Source organism: Balaenoptera borealis, assembly GCF_965194805.1.
Source record: "Balaenoptera borealis genome assembly, chromosome: X".
Classification (NCBI taxonomy): domain Eukaryota; kingdom Metazoa; phylum Chordata; class Mammalia; order Artiodactyla; family Balaenopteridae; genus Balaenoptera; species Balaenoptera borealis.
Genome location: NC_138881.1, coordinates 126,017,900 through 126,036,602, shown reverse-complemented (window position 1 = coordinate 126,036,602; position 18,703 = coordinate 126,017,900). Strand labels below are relative to the sequence as shown.

The following is an 18,703-nucleotide window of genomic DNA, read 5'->3' as shown; positions in this document are numbered from 1 at the left end:
GTGTCAGGGGCAGAAGGCAATGGAAGGTTGCCCTGCCCCTCAAGCAGCTCCTGATCCAGAGGGGGAATGGCCGCTACACCAAGCCTGGGCAACCCATGGGAAGTTTCACAGAGGGGCGCTAAACAACATGCTGCCGAGAAGCCCCTCCCCTACCCCACCTATGAATGAGTCCCTCCCCTCCCCCGCAGGTCCAGCTTGTCCGTGAGGAAGTTCAAGGCTTATTGGGAGAAGGGTTGGGCTCATGCTGAAGCGCTTGGGCAAGGCCAGAGCAGCTTGGCAGGGAAATGGCATCAAGGGGACAGATGCTCCAGGTGGACTGTGGGGGGGGCGGGGGGGCAGGCACACGTGGAGCCCCGCGGAGGAGCCAGCCTGGAGCAGCTCCGGCTCCGCCCTCCGGAGGCCTCTGGGGCTGGAGCGGGCAGGCAGGGCTAGGAGCAGCGAGCAGTCGCAGCACAGGGGTGGCGGGGCAGCCGGGGCCCAGGCCAGGGCTCCACCTTTGCTCACTCAGCCCGGGAGGCGTTTCTCCAGGGGCCTCCACACTGTTTGTTTGCACCTCAGCTACAGTGCTCCCAAGGGTGAACCTTTGTTTCACAACATATTTTCAAGCAGACTTTTCCTGCAAACATGTCTGTGCCCGCTCACACACACGCACTCCCACGTCCCAGAGGGTAGACCTTGCCCAGCCCCGCAGTGGTCTTCCCTTCCTCTGAGCGCTCCTGCATGGCCCGGTCAGAGCAGAAGAAAGGAGCAGCTTCAGGAGAGGCACCTGAGGGCGGGCGGTGGACGGGTGGCCTGCAAAGAGGCAGCCCGGCCTTCCTCCAGGTCCTCAGGGGATTCCTGGGGCTCCAGGGCCCGTTTGGCAGGGTCCTCCCTGGGCCTCTTGGCTCTCCTGACTAGAAGCACTTGTGTCCGGGCACTGCCTTCTCCCCATTCTGCAGGGGTCTTCCTCTGGCACCCCAGTACCCTCTCTTCTCTGGGACCAGAGAGGGAATCTTCCAACTGTTTCTTCACCAAATGTTCTTGCTTCTGCTCTCAGCAGAGCCCGAGCTCCAGCAGCCATGTGCGTGGACGGCACAAGGCTGACAGGAGACCCACGCCCTGCTCCCAGAAGTACCACGGGCCCCGGAGGCTCAGGAACTCCCTCATTGTGTGGGTCCCACTGAGGGCCAGAGAGGGGCGGGGCAGGGGCAGAGCAGGCTCAAGGACTCAGTCTCTCTCCCTCTCACCATCCCTCCTCACTTGTGCTCTCTTTCTCTCTCTCTCTCTCTCTCTCTCACACACACACACACACACACACACACACACAGGGTCATGTTTAGTTTATATCTAGTAACTAACTCTCTCACCTTTATAGATGGAGAAGCCTTGACAGACACTTGGGGGCTTGGGTAAGGTCCGTTTAGCCACTAAAGCCAATGACAATGTAATGATCTAGGTCCTTGCCCCCGAGAAATGTGTGTTTATCCTTTGGTCCCAGGGAAAGAGCAGTAGCTCTTCTGGAGGCCTCCTGCAGCCCAGTACATTTGCCCTGAGGCCAGGCCCCAAGCAGTGACACTCGTGCCCTCTTAGGCCAAGTTCCACTGCCCTACCCAGCAATCTGTCCTGTATGAGGTGAATGTTAAAGGGCTGTGGACACAGGGGAGAAGGGTGCAAAGGCCCTCTGTGTGGCCTCCCATCCAGCCTCCAGAGCCGAGTCAGGGCTGGTCCCCAACCAGTCTGTAGGAGGCAGGCTGAGTCCTAGACCCTAGATGGGTTCAGGAGACCCCATCCTAGACCCAACCCTGTCTCGGTCTTGCTAGATGACCCCGGGGCCATGTTTCCCCTCTCTGGGACTCAATTTCCTCCCGAACAAATGGAAAAGTTTCTGTTCCTGTCCAGGAGATTCCTCTGATTGAGTTCCCGTAACACCCGACCAGGACAAGCTACTGCTGCGGAACCGCTTCACCATAAGCTGTCGCTGGTGGGAGCTGCACAGGAAGGACCTTGCCAAACCCTGCCCCTCAGGAGGCCCCCGGCCGGGCTGGCGACGGGGAGGGAGGAGGGGCTGGGAAGAGGGAACCAAGGTCATTGTCTAGAGGGGCTGTCCCCACGTGAGTCCCGGGTGCAAGAAGCTCAGCCACCAGTGTTTGCTGCTATCACTGAACTTTTATTGAGAACATTCTCTGCGCAGAGCCCTGCGCACAACATTGAAGAAAACGGGGAAGACGCAGCCAAGCCCCTGCATAGGATGGAACAGAAGGGACACTGAGGCCCGGAGGCAAGGTCTAGCTCTAAGATGGTCACCATGGAGCCCTGACAGGCAAGCAGGAAGCACCTCCCACTGGTGTTACTGTGGGGACAGGAAGCCACCCTCCTCGCGCTCCAAAGGGGCTGCATCTCAGCCCATTCAGACCTTTGGAATTCCACACTTCCTCCGCCTTCCAGCAGCTAGGGCTTCCCTCCGGCAGAGTTGGGAAATGGCCCTGATGCTGCTGATGGCTGCTGAGAGTTGGAAGGAGGTTGGGCAGGGCTGGCCGAGGGAGAGGAGGGAAGACGGGGAGGAGGGAAGGGCTCCAGCTGCACAGCCAGAGGTTGGCGATGCCGGTGAACAACAGCATGGTGAAGAAAACGGCTTCCCTGTGGTGCCAGGTGGCACCCGGTGATCACGTGCAGCTGCAGAGGGACCGGAGCTGGCAGTGAGCAAGTCTCTTCCGGGGAACCCCACGGCACACCGGTGGGGGGGAAAAGTAGGACGTTAGCACAGGAAGGGCCTCTGCTGCCCTTTGGGAGGCCAAAGTGTCTCTGGGCAAGAAGAAAGCAGAGCAGCTGAGACCAGGGGCTTGGGGTGGGCCCAGAGGGACCCCGGGGCTGGGCTGCCTGTGGTCTCAGGCCCGGCCGCCTCGCCCCGACCTTGGTGTCCTTCCCGTTGTCCGGAAGAAGCCAGCCCGTCCCAGCTGTGCCGGGGGGAGCCGGGAAAGGTATGGGGACAGCAGCACCAGAGGGAGGGCCCCAGGATGGGGTGACACGCAGGGGCCAGAGAGGGCCACCAGCCAAGGTGCCCCTCCATGCCCACGCCCATGCCTGCTGGGGTCTCTTCCTGAGGAGACCTGGACTTTTGTCTGAATGAAGGCGACCCCTCGCTCAGACCTCTTGGCCTGCTCTCTCTGCATAGACTTCTCCTATCCTCTGACGTCCCCTCTTCCTCCTCCTTTTCTCCTCCCCTTCTCCCTTCCCGCATCTCAGGGAGAGAGACAGGGTTGAGGCCGGGCGTCAAAATAGGACACGAGCCAAGACGGCTGCAAGGAAGGGGAGGCGAGCCCAACTTCGCCTCCAGTGCTAGAAGGTAAGATGATTGGAGAGGCTGCGCATCCTCAAGGCCACCCCAAGACACCATGATTCTGCCTCCACCCTCCAAGTGGGTCCTGGACACTCACCTGTCTTCTCATGACCTCCATCTCCAGTCCATTTAGCTCTTCCAGGCCGATCTCAGCGACCATATCTGCCTCCGGGTTGCTGGGAAGGAAGAAAAGACAGAGACTCAGAGCTTCCGGTGGTCCCAGGCCGGGCCTGCCAGGATGCACAGGAGGGCCATGAAGGCAGGAGGGTAAGGTGGGGACAGCGTCCAGCTTCTCTGGACAGAGAGTCTGTCGGCCTGCAGTCCTCCCCTTCCCGGGTAGCTGTCCTCTGCCAGCACTGTGACCCGCACACATCGGCTGAGCCTGAGCAAGCACTGAAGGGGGGAGGAAGACCTCACTTTCAGAACCAAGTGAATTGAGGCCCAGCGAGGTGACCACAGTTCCCAAGGGCACACAGGAAGCGCCAGAGCTCAGGAGAGAACCCTGGCTACTGGGAAACCAGGGCGAGCCCAGTAATCCCCGCAGCCTTCGTTTTGATCCATCTGCTAATGACTCCTGGGACTGGGGGTCTCTGGCCCAGAGCTCTGGGGTCAGAGGGGTCTCATGCCTTGAAGAGCCAGTGTGGGCCAGAGGAACAGAATATGTCTGACCTGCCTGGGGTCAAATCTCAGCTCTAGGATTCCAGTGCAGGAGGAACTATTTCACCAGCTGCTTGTTTAACACACACTTACCACATGCCAGAGACCATCCTCTAAGCACTTGCCAATACCAAGTCATTAAATCGTCATCATGACCTTTCGAAAGGGGTATCACTATCACTTCATTTTGAAAGATAGGAAAACTGAGACGCAGAGGGCAAATAACTTGCCCAAGTCACGCAGCTGGTAAGTAGCAGAGCAGTCATTGAACCCAGGACGTTTCACTCCAGAGGCTGTGCTCTTAACCATGACACTATCATGCCTCTTCTTTTTGACACTGCTTCCACCTAAGACTCCATTAAAGTGACAGCAAAGACAGGAAAATAGTATAAACCCGTAAGAAACAAGATAACGGGAGAGGCAATGAAGAATGAAAGCGCTCAACAAGATTGTGGAATTCAGAAAGTGCCGATAAAGAAACCCAGCAAAGCAGGCCTCTGCTTGGCTCGTGGCTCTTGGAAGCAAATGGGGAGAGCTGAGCAGGAAGCTCCCTTCCCGGCAGCCCTCCGAGGGGACCCAGACCTGGAGTCTGCAGGGCCACTAGGGTGGAGGAGGACTGAGGTGGAAAACAGGGGCACTAACTGAAGGTCTGGACATGGAACAGTCACCCACGGCTCTCATCCCATCTGGTAGGCAGCCGGGCACCTACCCTCAAGCCCAAACCTGAACTAAATGAGTGGGAAAGCGGAGGTGATGGTGCCTCAAAGTAGGACCCTATGAATTGCAGTGCTTAAGGATACCGGGCAGGACAGACAAAGCAGAACCTGCCATCTGACAGGCCTCACCCAGACTCGGCGTTCTGGGCTGCCTCTTCTATTTGCCTCATTCTTAGAAGGCAATAGACAAGTAAGGCTCACCTGTCACCTGAGAAAGACCTGCAGCCCTCCTCTGTTCCTTAGAAAATGTTAAAGTGCAAGGTGAACATTTTCTGTCTAAAGGATTCTAAAGGATTTTCATAGGAACTTTGCCACCATGCTCCATTTGTTGTGATAGGACAACATTTCTTTTTCTCAAAAGTGCACACAGATATTTGTATGATTTTTTGTGTGTGTGTGTGAACAGTAGTACTTCAGAGCCACACTATTTTATTTTCTTCTTCCCCCTCCTCTTCTTCACCTCCTTCTTCTTCTCCTCCCCCTCCCCCTCCCCTCCTCCTCCCCCTCCCCCTCCTCTCCCCCTCCTCCTCCTCCCCCTCCTCCTCCTTCTTCTCCCTCTTCTTCTTCTTCTTCCTAAGACATCTCAGAAATAGCATTAAAAGGACAGTGCATGTCAACAAGACTCCAGGACTATAATGGGGAATTAGATGGAGAGTTTTCTCCTAGAACAATTTCCACACTATCCCCTTGATTTTCCTATATCTTGGGATCAGAAGGAGAAAAAGCTTTTTGCGAGAGTTGAAGGCAAAATAAGGATCAGTGACTGGGGTGTGCTTGCTCGTTTGTTTGTTTGAGATAATATATTTTAACACATCAATATCATAAGAATTAATTTAACAACACTTGTAAGCTCAATGATAACTTATGATCATCCATCAGATGACAGGTCTAACTGTCCAAAAAGAGTTGTGTTTTTACTCTTTTGCTTTTAATTTTAGAAACCCTCTACTTAGAATTATATACACTGTAAAACATCAGATTTTTATTTACATTTGATGGAGATTAGGAAAATCTATGAACTGCAGCAAGTCCCAGCTTCCCTCTGTTAATTATTTCCAAAACTGTTATTTTTATCTTCATGCACTTTTTAAGGCACACTACATTTTTTTCCCCCAATGAACAGAACAGTATTATGAATTTTTTGTTCTTTCAGGTTGCGGTTCTCTCAGAGGCAATAAGAGTTCCATCAACTTTTTTACTCAAACATAAATAATGAGTAAATAAGTAGAATTGAGAAATTTAATTCTAAATGTCTAAACTTAATTTCTAAATTCAATATAAGGACTCTAGTTTTTAAAGGTGGACTCCTCTGGTCCTAAGAGGTAACTTTAATTAATTCAGAGGTTAATTAAATCCCCCTAGTACCTCCACCTCCCATGTCAGTGTCAGGGCATGAACCTGACCTGCTGGAGCATCTTGATTTGAGTTCAGCCTTAGGACACATGAATCCAGTTCAATATTTCTGGCTTATTTTCATTCCCAGGAGGTCTGTGACCTGAGAGCTCTCTTTCTCTTTATTCATTGGGGGTGGAACCATATCAGCATTTATTGTAACATCCCCTAGAACAGTCAGGTCTCCCTCCTCTCAGGAGGGGTTGCCTTTCCCCAGTAACATTTGCAACAGTAAAACAACCATGTTTCTGCAACTTGCCCTCATTCAAGGTGAATGTAGCTAGCAGAATCAGCCACAGAACTACCAGACTCAAGTAGTTTCCTAGAACAGTCAGGTCTCCCTCCTCCCCAAGATGGCTGCCTTTCCACAGTATTTTATGCAACAACGTGGCCACCATTTTCTCTAGAACATTCCTTCAGATGGTGAGTGTAGCTTAAAAGATTCATTACAGAACAATGGAAGTCAGGTGATTTTCTAGAACATCAGTTCTCCCTCCTGTCCAGCCCGGTTGCCTTTCCCTGGTAACCTTTGCAACAGTATAGCCACCATTTTTTTCTAGAACATTCCCTCACTCAAATTGAATGTAGCTTAAAGGACTGGCCACAATATACTCAGATTCAATTGACTGGATTTCTTAATAACCAGGGAGCATATGAATTTCACTTGCCTTACTCTTGTCCCAGCCCTAAGATATAAATATAGATATATTTATATGTATATCTATATTTACATATTTATATATAGTTATATAAAATTATTTTTATATATTTTATGTAGAAATAAATAATTATATATAGAAATAGATATAAAATATAGATATATAGAGAAAATATACATATATAGATGTACATATATAAACATAGATATATTTATTCATTTATTAATAAAAGAAAGTGTCATTTCACACACCCTGGACTTTTGTACAGTAAAGTATATATGCACTCCCCAAGCAATGTGTGCTTCAGGCATTCTGGACTCTAGGTTGAACTGCCAGCCAAATAAATCATGGCCCTGACCTCTTGCTGGACCTCGCTGTCCTCGTTTGCCTGCCTAGTACACAGGAGCTTCGTCCTTCCCCCAAAGTCAACATCTGGCCCTGCTCGACCTACCATCTTCAGACTAGAGCTGGTACTCCCAAACCCAGCCCAGCCACCAAGTTCCAAGGGCCCCACACAGTACCACTTTCTTGGACCAGGTTGCAGCCATATTCCAAACCGCAGCAGAGCCAGCAGCCTTTAGATCCAACTTCTGTTGCCGCTGAGAAACACCCAGGGACTGGGATCCACGCTCCTTCATTTCTAGGGTGAAGAACAGAGGACCCAGGAACACCCACAGAGGCTATACCAAGGCTTCATGGGCACAGAACACACCAGAAAAAGGATAGGGTCTCCCAACTTCTTAGGAATCACTCAACACCCATTCACTGATGTCTACTGGCTAATCCCAGGTCTCAGTTTCTTCGTCTATTCAAAATGTAGCAAGTATTGACTGAGTGTCAATATCTGGGTGTCAATATCTGGGCTAGCTTATTAAAAAGCCAGCAAGGCCCAAGAGACAAGATCGCAACAATCAAGAAACTGACCATCTCTGGGTAGAGAGAATGGGGGAGGGGGCAGAAAATAGTCCACCAGTGTAGATTCAGATCAAGACATACATGCTCCCAAAACGATAAAAACAGGATAACAAGACAGAAGGAAGGGATTACTTCTAGAAAAGTCAGAAACAATATTGAGGCAGAGACCTGAAAGAGAAAAAGAGTCCAGCCATGGAAAATCTGGGGAAAGAGCATTCCAGGCAGAGGGAACACATTGCACAAAGGCTGTGAAGAAGAAACACTCTTGGGGTGTTATAAGGACAGGCATAAAGGCACAGTGGAGTGGGTCAGCATGCCACAGCAGGAAGTCTATTGAAGAGATGATCTTGTTTGGATATTGTAGATCATCATAAGGAGTTTGGATTTTACTCTAAGGGGCAGAAGAAGGCTTTGGAGGGTTAGGAGAGAGAGTTGATTTGATTGATCTTATAAATTGAGCTTTCTGAATGTTTTCCAATAGACACACTGGTGGCTTGGATGCGGGGGGCGGGGGGCGGGATGTTGGTCACAACCTCCTCCCTCACAGACTACAAAATGCTCACATCATCAATCCCTTTCTCCCCAACTCCCCTGTCACTCAAACCACAAATATATGTGTAGGCACACCAAGGCACAGACACACACATGTATCACACATACATGCAAACACACATACATGCATATATGAGTGTGTGCCTAGCCACACCGACACGTTTTTCAACACACATGCACAGGTGCAGACACCCAAGGAAAGGGACATTACAGGGGAGCCTAACTTGCTGGGATCACGTGCTCTTAGCTATGCCCTTGGCTTCCAGGAACCAGCTCTTCAGCCGTGGACATTTCTATGTCTTCTTTGATGTTCGGGGGTCCTCCTGCCATCATAACCAGTTGTTCGCTTGTAAGCTGTGGCCAAGAATGCACAGGGAGCAGGGCACAGAGGAGACACTTGGCAAATCAGCTCTTTGAGGGGTAGGAGCTCAACGAAGATACACCTGGACGTGGGGGTGGAGCCAGACTCCCTCTCTGGGCTCAAGCCTTGGACCCAGCACCTTCTGTTCCTGCTGTATCTTGCTGGCTGGGTTCGAGGCTTTCTCCCCCGCTACTCTGTAAGCAACTTAGGAGAAGTGATAAGGCTCGGAACCTTTGCCTGTGAGAACTGCCCTGGCTCTCGGGTCATCTGATTTGACCCCACTGGGGGGCAAGTAGGCTCCACCCGGCGTCATTTCTAGATAGAGGCAGACTGGCACAGGACTCCAGAGTCAGTCAGCGGCCAAAGCAGGGTTAGACCCCGTCATGGCTTCCGCAAGCCCAGCTCTGGATTATTAGCCAGGCAGGGGGCATGGCTTTTCGAAGCCCTGGGTCAGCCTGGACAAGAGCCATGAGAACCAAAGGAGGGACGGGCAGGAGAAGAGGGACCTGCCTACAGCCACTGAAGCCCCAAGTGTCCCCAGCCCTGCATCCCCCGGCCTAAGTTCAAATTCTCCCTCAGCTTCCCTACTGATTAAACCTCTGTGAGGGTCAGGCTTATGTGTCCACTTGGCTAGCCTAAGGCCCCCAGTTATTCCATCAAGCACTAGTCTAGGTGTTGTTATCAAGGCATTTTGTAGCTGTTGTTAATATCTACAATCGGTGGACTTTAAGTAAAGGACATTATGAATCCTTGATAATGTGGGTGGGCCTCTTCCAATCAGTTGAAGGCATTAAGAGCAAAGACTGAGGTTTCCCAGAGAACAAATTCTGCTCAAGACTGCAGCATCAACCCCTCCCTAACATTCCAACCTGCTGAACTGCCCTGCAAATTTTGGCCTTGCTAGCCCCACAGTGGCATGAGCCAATTTCTTAAAATAAATTTTTCTCTACACACGCACATATATATGCACATTTATATACATACACATACATCCTATTGGTTCCATTTCTCTGGACAACCCAGACTCATACAAGCACCAAAGGTGAACCCTCAGCTCTTGGGAACAGCCCCAGCGCCCCTGGGGAAGAGGAGGCTATTTGCAAAAGAAAGCAAGCACAGCTGGGACCAGGTGGGAGGGAGAGGAGGAAAGGGGGGAGGGGAAGAGGAAGGGAGGAAGGAAAGGGGCGAAGGAGAGGAAGGGGAGGGGCGGGGCTCGCTTAGAGAGGGTGGCACGATGTGGGCTGCCCGACCCCCTCCCTGGCCCCACCTGTCCAGCTCTGGGAACAAGCTGTCCGGAGCAGAGCTGACAAAGGCCCTGCCTGCATTCCTGAGGACCCTGGGAGAAGCCCTTTCCAGCTCCAGGAGAGCAGCTGCAATGAAATCCGAGCTTTCTGGAGGGCCACCTCAGGAGCAGAGAAGTGTGCTCTGTGGGACTCAGGAGCCCGGGAAGCAGGAGCCAGTGGGTCTCAGGCAGGCCAGGGTTGCCAGACTGAACAGATAAAAATATAGGATGCCAACTGAATTTCAATTTCAAATAAACAGCAAATAATGTTTTAGTGTAAGTATACAGTATTTGGGACTTACCTACACTAAAAATTTATCCATGGTTTATCCGACATTCACATTTAACTGGGTACCCTGTATTTTAGCTGACAACCCTATGTCCTGCCCATCCTCCACATGAGTTCAAGATTTGACCTTGAACAAGTCTTTGGGCCTCAGTCTCCCCATTGGACGATGGATGGAACTTATAGTCCCCTCCCTACAGGGTGGCTGATTGTGAGAGCAGTCAAGTCAGCTGGATAGGTATGGGCATGACCTTGCGCTACTGACCTCAGATCAGATTCCCCTCTGACTACCAACTGGCCTTGACCAGTTGGGGCTTCCTGGGCCCTGGGTCACTGGGTCCAGGTGTATGCAGAACTGACCCCTGGTGGCAAAGGACCCCACCACCTAAAGCCAAGCAGAGAGGGTGGGGACACTTCCTTCCCAATCCCTAGGGCCCCCAATGCCACCCAGAAACCCTGGTATTTCACCACCTTAGCCTGTCTGCCTCTCTTGAATTGGGCACCAAGGATGGCTGGGCTGTGGGAGACTAAATTCGCTGTGTGACTTTGAACTTGCCCCTTGCCATGTCTCTCTAGCACGCTAAACTTTTCTCTCCAACACCATAATTTCTTTCTGAAATTGCCCCAAACTCTTACTCCAAACACTCCCCAAATCCCCCACTGTCTGGTGTGACAACCTCAGGGGTTCGAAGAGCTAGAGCACCGTGGGTGCAGAGTGATCTTCCAAGTCTTGCGGGGGCCAGGAGGATGGTCCATGGCCAAGTGTGAGTGGTGGGCTGAACAGACCTAAACCCCAGTGGAAGGCTCCCAGAGAAGAGAGCCAGGGAGCCCGAAGGTCTTCCCCACATGGAGGTTAGACAGATGACTCTGGGAGTGGGGGGGAGTGGTGCAGAGAACATCTGGCTTAGATGTGTGTGTGTATATGTTTGCAGTGTTTTACATAAATGAGATCATACATTTGAGGTACGTGCTGTTCTGAAACTTACTTTTTGAAGTGAACAATGTGCCTTGGGGATCTCCCTTGTCAGAACAAATCTACCTCACGTCATTTGAACACAGTACGGTATTTTGCTGCACGGCTGCACCCCTGTTTATTCACATGCTCGTGGACATCTGGGGTGTCTAGAGCCTTTTGCTTTTATAAACAATGTAGCGGGGAACATTCCTGGACATGCCTCTTTGCACATGTGTCTACATGTTTTTGTAGAGCTGGTGCCTAGAGGTGGAATTGTGGGGTTCTAGAGTACGTGTGCTGACAATTTTGACCAATATTGACATTGTCCCCTCTGAAGAGGCTGCACCAAGGGGGACCTCACCAAGGGGAAGAAAGTGCTGGTTTCTTCACAGGCTTGTCAATAGAAGGTATTATGAAACTTTCTAAAAGGCATCATTGTGATGGGTGAAAAATGATCTCTATCTCATTGTTGTTTTAATTTATATTGCTTTAATTATGAATAAACCTGAGCATTTTTTCATATGTTTATTGATCTTCTGTATTTCTTTCCTCTGAACTGTCTGCTGGAGGGCTTGAATCTTTATTAAAATAAGAGCTGTTTTATTAACAGAAAGGGATGGGGGCGAAAGCTCTCCCTCCCTTCAAGCTAAGCATCTCCAAAGAAAACATATCATCTTTTTCCCTAAAGGTGATCGTGAGCTTAGAGCCTTCACTGGGGACCAAACAAACCCAGTTAATTGCATGCAAGTTTGTGCTGAAATCTAGAGGGCATCCAGCCCCCTCCTCCCCACAGAGCAAGTGTTCACCTTGGGCTGTTGCCTGCCTGTCTGCCTGTCTGCCCTCGTCTTGTGTCTGTCTGTCTGTCTGTCCGCCTGCCTGACCACTTGCCTCCACCAATACCTTCCAACCACTGGCCTCTCCCAGCTGTTCAGCCAGCCACGCACTCTACTCAGACTCCTGACCGGCTTGAGGTCTCATAGCCATGTCTGCTACCTGCTCCCACTTCCCTTGCAAGCACAAGAGGGAGGTAGAGGGAACCCAGGCCCGGGGGCAGTACACCTGGGAGTGTCTCCTACCTCTGACACTGGGGCATCTTAGGCAAATTGCTTCCTCTGCTCTGAGGCTGTTTCCCATCTCACATGGAAGATTGGGCTAAAATCTAGTTTCCAACTGTTTCATGGTTTCAGGGAAGTGTGTTAGGGCTATTCCAGCCTCTCTTCACCCAGTGCAGTGCTGTTTTTATCACTTTCTTATGTTGGGGTTCTATGGAAGAGGCCTTTCAAAGCTAGTGGGCGCGATGGTCTGCTGCCCCCCAGCTCTGTTCACAGCACAGTCTCAGGCAGCTAGTCTCAAGCCCCAGTAAGTGAGCCTGAGTTTGGCTGCAAACCCAGATCTTCCAAGCATCTGGGAGCTTCCTCTCTACTTGCTAATGAAACTTAGGAACCTGTAAACAATTCTGCTTCCTGCTTCTGGAAGCAGCTGGTACTGAGGTCATCCCTGGAGCCCCAGGGCCCTCCCCAAGACAGAGGGGAAAGGGAAGGGGGACTCACAGAGCCTGGCAGCTGTCCTTCCATTCCTTAAAAAGACAGGAAGGACAGAAAGCAAACGCCAGGGACTATAGCTGGCCCAGGGAAAGAGGGCCACATCATGAGCAGAGAGAGGGAAATAAGCGGCAGGGCCACCTGGGGAGCCCTTGGAACCCACCCCTCCTGAGGACAGGGCCATCAGCAGGAGGCTACAGGAAGCTCCTCGCTTTCCACATGTGGGCTTCTCTCATCCAGAATGACCACCTTGAATCAAGACTGCTGGGTGCCAGGCGCTGGGGCTAGGGACGAGGTCCCCATCCTCGCGGAGTTCCTGCTCTCCAGGGCAGATAGAAACAGATGGGCCAGAAGGCCATGGGTCTGTGGCGACAGTAGCAGGGGATTGTTTTGTGGCGGTCCTGCCCTTAATCCCGCCACATTCTGCTTCCCTGGGAGTGTGGTGGGTGCTCCCTAGAGCTTTGCCTTCCCAGGGGACTCAGGTTGATAGAAAAGTCTTCCGTGCTTTGAGTGGAAATGCTGGTCACGCCTCCCGAACTCTGGTCCGGTCTGGGAGGGAGCAGCTCCAGCAGAAGTGAGTTAAAGACATTGACACAGCCCCAGATCTGGCTGACAAGCCTACCGGCAGAACCGTGCTGCTGAGATGCTCTGGGTCCCTTCAGATCAGCTATTAAAGGTTCCCCCTGTGACGAGCAGCTGCCTGGACAAGGCAGGGGGAGCTGCAACCACCTAGTTTAGGGTGATTGTTGCTGGCTGATGGCCCGAGGGATAACTTTGGATGCCCCACAAGAGCGAAGCATGATGACAGGAAACCTGCCGTCTGTCCCCAGACCCCACCCCACCTCGGTGTAGCAGCTGCTGCCTGCGCTGTTCCTTCTTCCTTCCTGTCTCTCCGTTGGCCCACGAATCCCTTCCACACAAAGCTGGCAGTAGATTCTGGAACCCGGAGGGCATAGGCACTTGCCTATGGGTCAACTGTGTCTCTGGTGCAGGGAACCCTTGTCGTGGGTGGGGAAGGACCTCTCTCCTGATTCCCCAGGAATGGGATTGGATAAGGTGACCTTGCAGAGTCCTCGGCTTTGCCTGCCAGGTGATTCCTCATAGAGCACTGCATCTGCTTTCAATTGTCTCCATAACCAATGACTGAAATGTGACGTGTACGTAAAATTCAAGAGAGTCAAAAAAAAAAATTCAAGAGAGTCGGGGGCCAAAGGAAAATGTCCAACAGTAACGAAGAGGTGGGAAAAGTGTTGTACAGGTGCAGACGCTGAGCTGCTCAAAAGCACACGCAGCCGCAGCCCCTCTGATCTGGAGGAAGGCACAGAGAGGAGCGCCCTGGGTGAGTGAGAAACAGTCCCGGTAAACTAACGACAAGCTCTCCCATCCACGAAGCCGATCCTCTTCCCAGTACTCCGCATTTTACAGATCGACAATTTGGAGCCCATGGAGGGCCGGGATGTGAGCCAGTTCACTTAGCAGTTCAGTGGCGGGGCTTAGATGCAAACCCATGTCTTCAGACTGGCCACCCAGGGTCTTTGTGGGAACAGGAGGAGGTCTGAGGGAGGAAGTGGCTCAAGAGAGTTCCAGCAAACATCCTCTAGCCCCTGACCCACTCTGCCCTGCCCTTCACTCTTGGAAGACGGGGCCAGCAGTCTGGCTGCTCTCCTCCACCCCTCCCACGTGGCTCCTCATTTCCTGGCTGTGTGGCCCTAGGCAATGTGGCTTGTGATCCCACCTGAATACAGTGGGGAAGGGGCCACGGAATGTGAGGCACTCAGCTCCTAGCAGAGTTCGAGCTTGAAGCTGCTGCTGCGGGATTTGCACACCGTCCTCAAGACCGTACTGCTTGTTCTTTTCAAAGGATGAACTGTCCGCTGCTGGCAGAGCTGGTGGCCCTCGAGCTTGGGCCCTGGCTTCAGTTCTATCAGTGACCTATCTCTGCATCCTCCTGGGCCTTCGGCTACTCCCCTCACCAGGGTGACTCTCTTCAGCCCAGAAACATTGCCACATCTTTCTCAGCACTAGGATAGCAGTTCCATGAGGGCAGAGACCTTGTGGGCTTTGCTCACCTCTCTCTGTCGCCCCTGCACTTAGTGCACTGCCTGACTCGTGGTAGGAACTCATCAATTGTTGAATAAAAATGACCTGAATGGTAAACTAACAAACAAACATAAAAAACCCCAACTGTCCTCCCATGGTGTTTGGTCTCACTCATGCTACTGTCCTTTCTCAACTCCTGGAAAGTGTTGCCCCCACCACAGACTCTGTCTCCACTCTTTTACCTCCCAGATATTCCTCCCCTCACTCGAGTCTGGCTTACTACGCAACTGAAAGTGCCCCAGGCCAAGGTCACCAATGACCTCCTGGCATCCCGATCCAATGGACCCACCTCACTCATCTTACTTGATTTCCTGGATGCATTTCGTATCATTGTCCTGTCTCTTCTGCTAGAAACCCTCTCCTCCCCCGCTTTCCAGGACTCTATACTCCAGTGGTTTCCCCCTGCCTGTCTGACGTCTGTCGTGGCCTGCTGGGCCCGTACCCAGACTTCATTTAGCATCTTCGTGGTAACACAAATGACTCTGCTACCTGCTGCTTCAGCCTAGTCCTCCCTCTTAGTTCCCCTCAGACACACTCCACACCACACACTCAACGTCCTCCCCGCAGCCTACTCTTCCTCCAGTGGAAGTGAACCTATCCTACCTTCGTGGAGAATGGTCCCACCATCTAACCCACTGTCTGAGCCCCCAGAGCTGAGAGTCATGTGGGACTCCTCCCAACCCCCTCCCAACCCAGTCAGTGACTATGCATGGTTCTGTTCCTTCTGTGATGGTTAATTTTTTGTGTCAACTTGACTGGGCTACAGGGTGCCCCGATATTTAGCTAAACATGATTTCTGGATGTGTCTGTGCTGGTGCTCCGGGTGATATCGACATCTGACTTGGTGAACTGAGTAATGCACATGGCCTTCCCCAACGTAAGTGGGCATCATACAATCCATTAAGGGCTATGAATAGAACCAAAAGGCAGAAGAAGGGGAAATTTGCTTCCTCTGCCCCTGTCTCTGACTACTTCAGCTGGTACATTGATCTTCCCCTGCCTTTGAACTGGAACTCACGCCACTGGCTTTCCTGGGACTCCAGCCAGCAGAGGCTCCATAACTGCAATTGCCTGAGGTGATTCCTTACAATACATCAATCTCTTTCTATCTCTATCTCTATATCTATATAGAGATAGATATCTATAGAGATATATATTTATATCTCGATATCTATCAATATATCTCATATGGGTTCTGTGTCTGGAGAACCCTCATACAACCTCTTAAACATGTAATTCGGTGTTTGAGGAAACACCTTCTCCGTGGTTTACTTCTGTCTGTCTCCTCTCTCACCAACCTGGCCAATCCCATCACCATCTCTTGCCTGGATGACTGCCATAGCCTCCTACCTTATCTCTTTGATCCTGTTGAGCCCGTTCTCCATACAGCAGGCAGAGAGATTGTTGCCAATATAATAGGCGTGGTCATGGCCTCTTGCTCCCACTACCAATAAAGACTACAATACTGAGTGTGGCCTAGGGAGCCCTACATGGACTGACTTCCCTCTACCTTTTCCAGTCTCATCTTGCACAAGTCTTTCCCCTTCTGCTACCCTGGCTTCTTCTGTTGCCTTAAAAACATGATGGCCTTGCTGGCCTCCAGGCCTCTTCACATGTTCTCCCTCTGCCTGGTTTAATTGTCTTCTATTCTTTTTGCCTGACTGATTTCTACTCATCCTTCAAGCTTTAGATTGGCTATGGCTTCTTCAGGAAGGCTTTCTCTGGCAGCCCCCCGCTCCAACCTAGCAGAAAGTTCCACATGCTCTGTGGCTATGGCTTGTCTCATGCCTCCCCGACCAAGCTAGGCCCAGAGCTCCAAACAGGTAGGGCCCTTCCAGAGCCCCATGTCCTGGGTAGAAGCAGGGACACCCCCAGGTTGGGGGACACAGTGCTCTGCCAGCACCCCTCCCTCTATGCCCGGTCAGCCCCAGGACTCTAGGACTCTGGGATGCTGGCATCAACCAGCCCACCCACTGTGCTTCTGTGATTAAGTGTAACCAGCCTGATATGAATGTTACCCAGCCTCTATAGCCTCTATTTTTATAGCACATAAAGCCCGGTGAAACTGAATCCATCACACAGTTTGAGCGCTTCAGAGAAATTGTTGAAAGCCACTGTTACTGGAGCTGCTAGGCTTGTGATTCATGAAAACAACATGTTTTGTCTATTAAAAAAATTTGAGAGGGCACAAATATTTTGTCTGTTCTTCAGGCTTTGGGTTCTCCCATCACTCTCCACAGAGGGACCCTGGGAAAACCATTCTGAAGCCCACTTCGCCTCTCCCAACCCCACCTGCCCTGTGGGGACCTTCAGCAGCTGTCCCAGGCCCATCCATCTGTGGCAAGTAAGAATCTGCTCTGGCGCACGGTTTGAGAACGGCAAGGTGCCCCTGTCTTTGTCGGCATCTCAGAGAAGTCATGATGTCCACCCACAAGCTTTTCCAGAGTGTGTATGATGTGCTCAGGGTTGGGAGAAGGGGCAACAAAAACTCCCCCTGCCATGAATAGAGTGTTATGGGCTGAACTGTGTCCCCCCCTCCACAAGTTCATACGTTGAAGTACTGACCTCCAGTACCTCAGAACGCAATTATATTGAGAGGTAGGATCTTTAAAGAGGTAATTAAGGTTAAATGAGGTCAATACGGTGGTCCCTGATCCAATATGAGTGGTGTCCTTATAAGAAGAGGAGATTAAGATAGAGACATGTACACAGGGAAGACCACATGAAGACACAGGGAGAAGACGGCTGTCTACAAGCCGAGGAGAGAGGCCTCAGGAGAAACCAACCCTGCCGACACCTTGATCTCAGACTTCCAGCCTCTAGAAATGGGAAACAATACATTTCTGTCATTTAAGCCATCCAGTCTGCAGGCCTTTGTTATGGCACCCCGAGCAAACTAATACAAGGAGCTTGGGTTATGACTGGAGAATAAAATCAGTCAACACATTTTATTTAATTGAACACTGAGTGTGAGCCAGGCACTGTGTTGAGTTCTGGGGAAGAAGTGGTGAGAAAAAAAAAAGTTATACATGGTCCCTGCCCTTGTGGAATTAACAGTTGGGCAGGAAGCGGCGGGGGGTGTGCTGGGAGGATGAACAGTCAACAAGAAAACAAAAGCAAAGTGATCTCCAAAGGAGACCAGCAATGCCATGTGAGTGGCCTGCGGTGGGACAATCTGGACAGACTGGGGTTCACATGATAAGGCCGGCACTTCTTCCCTGGGAGGCCTTGGTCAAATGGCATGCCTTTCGGGCCTTGCTTCCCTCAGATGTCACGGGTTTATTGGGAGGATCATCTCAGTTAATGCATCTACAGGGCCTGGCGTACACTAAGTGCTCAATAAATGCTGGCTTTGATCATTTCCAAGCACAGCTCGTGGCTCCTCTCCACTGTCCTTCAGTCCCTTCATTCTGTGAGATCTCAAGCCAGCTGCTGTAAGGGTGTGGCCGTGGTACAGGATGGGGTCTGGGGAAAGGGTGAAAAGAGGGGTCCCACCTTCCCAAGACCTCATGTATTAGCTTCCTTGCACGGACTAGGCTGGGACCCTAAGTGGCTGCCTAGGGTGCTAGTTTCTAACAAAAAGAGCCTGAAGTTCAAAACCTATGTTCATAACATGATCCCATCTGTGTGCTGGAGTCTGCTTGAAGAGGCTTCATTTGACTTGCCGGCATCTCCAGAAGCTTGGCATCACTCAATAAGCCAGCCTGGGATAAGAATGGAACCTAAGGCCTCTGGCTGTCATTCTTGGCATTGAGCCTCCACATTCAAGCCTTGAAAGAGGCCCTGAATTTCACTGCCATCGTCTCATCACTGCCATGACTTTTCCTATTAAAGGGTGGATTACTTTCATTACTGGGGATGGGCACAACTTTCACCAGCAACTTCCCATGGCCATACCTCACTCCACACCAACAGCTGGGAGTGCTCGGGGCTAAGACCACACTTCCTCCGAGGGGAGGCTAAGGCATCAT

General features: G+C 51.4%; 1 protein-coding gene and 1 long non-coding RNA gene across 2 annotated transcripts in view; one reads left to right on the top strand and one right to left on the bottom strand.

Moving 5' to 3' along the window:
* Positions 1–18,703, top strand: part of LOC309620123 — a 424,602-nt gene that overhangs the window by 166,912 nt on the left and 238,987 nt on the right. The gene's annotated exons all lie outside the window — the stretch shown is intronic.
* Positions 537–17,760, bottom strand: FATE1 (fetal and adult testis expressed 1). Its single transcript, XM_082377802.1, is given in 6 exon segments — positions 537–2,630; positions 2,665–2,781; positions 3,414–3,989; positions 7,223–7,420; positions 8,445–8,450; positions 8,454–17,760. Coding segments are annotated over 6 exon segments (1,335 nt in total). The 5' UTR covers positions 8,541–17,760; the 3' UTR covers positions 537–2,279.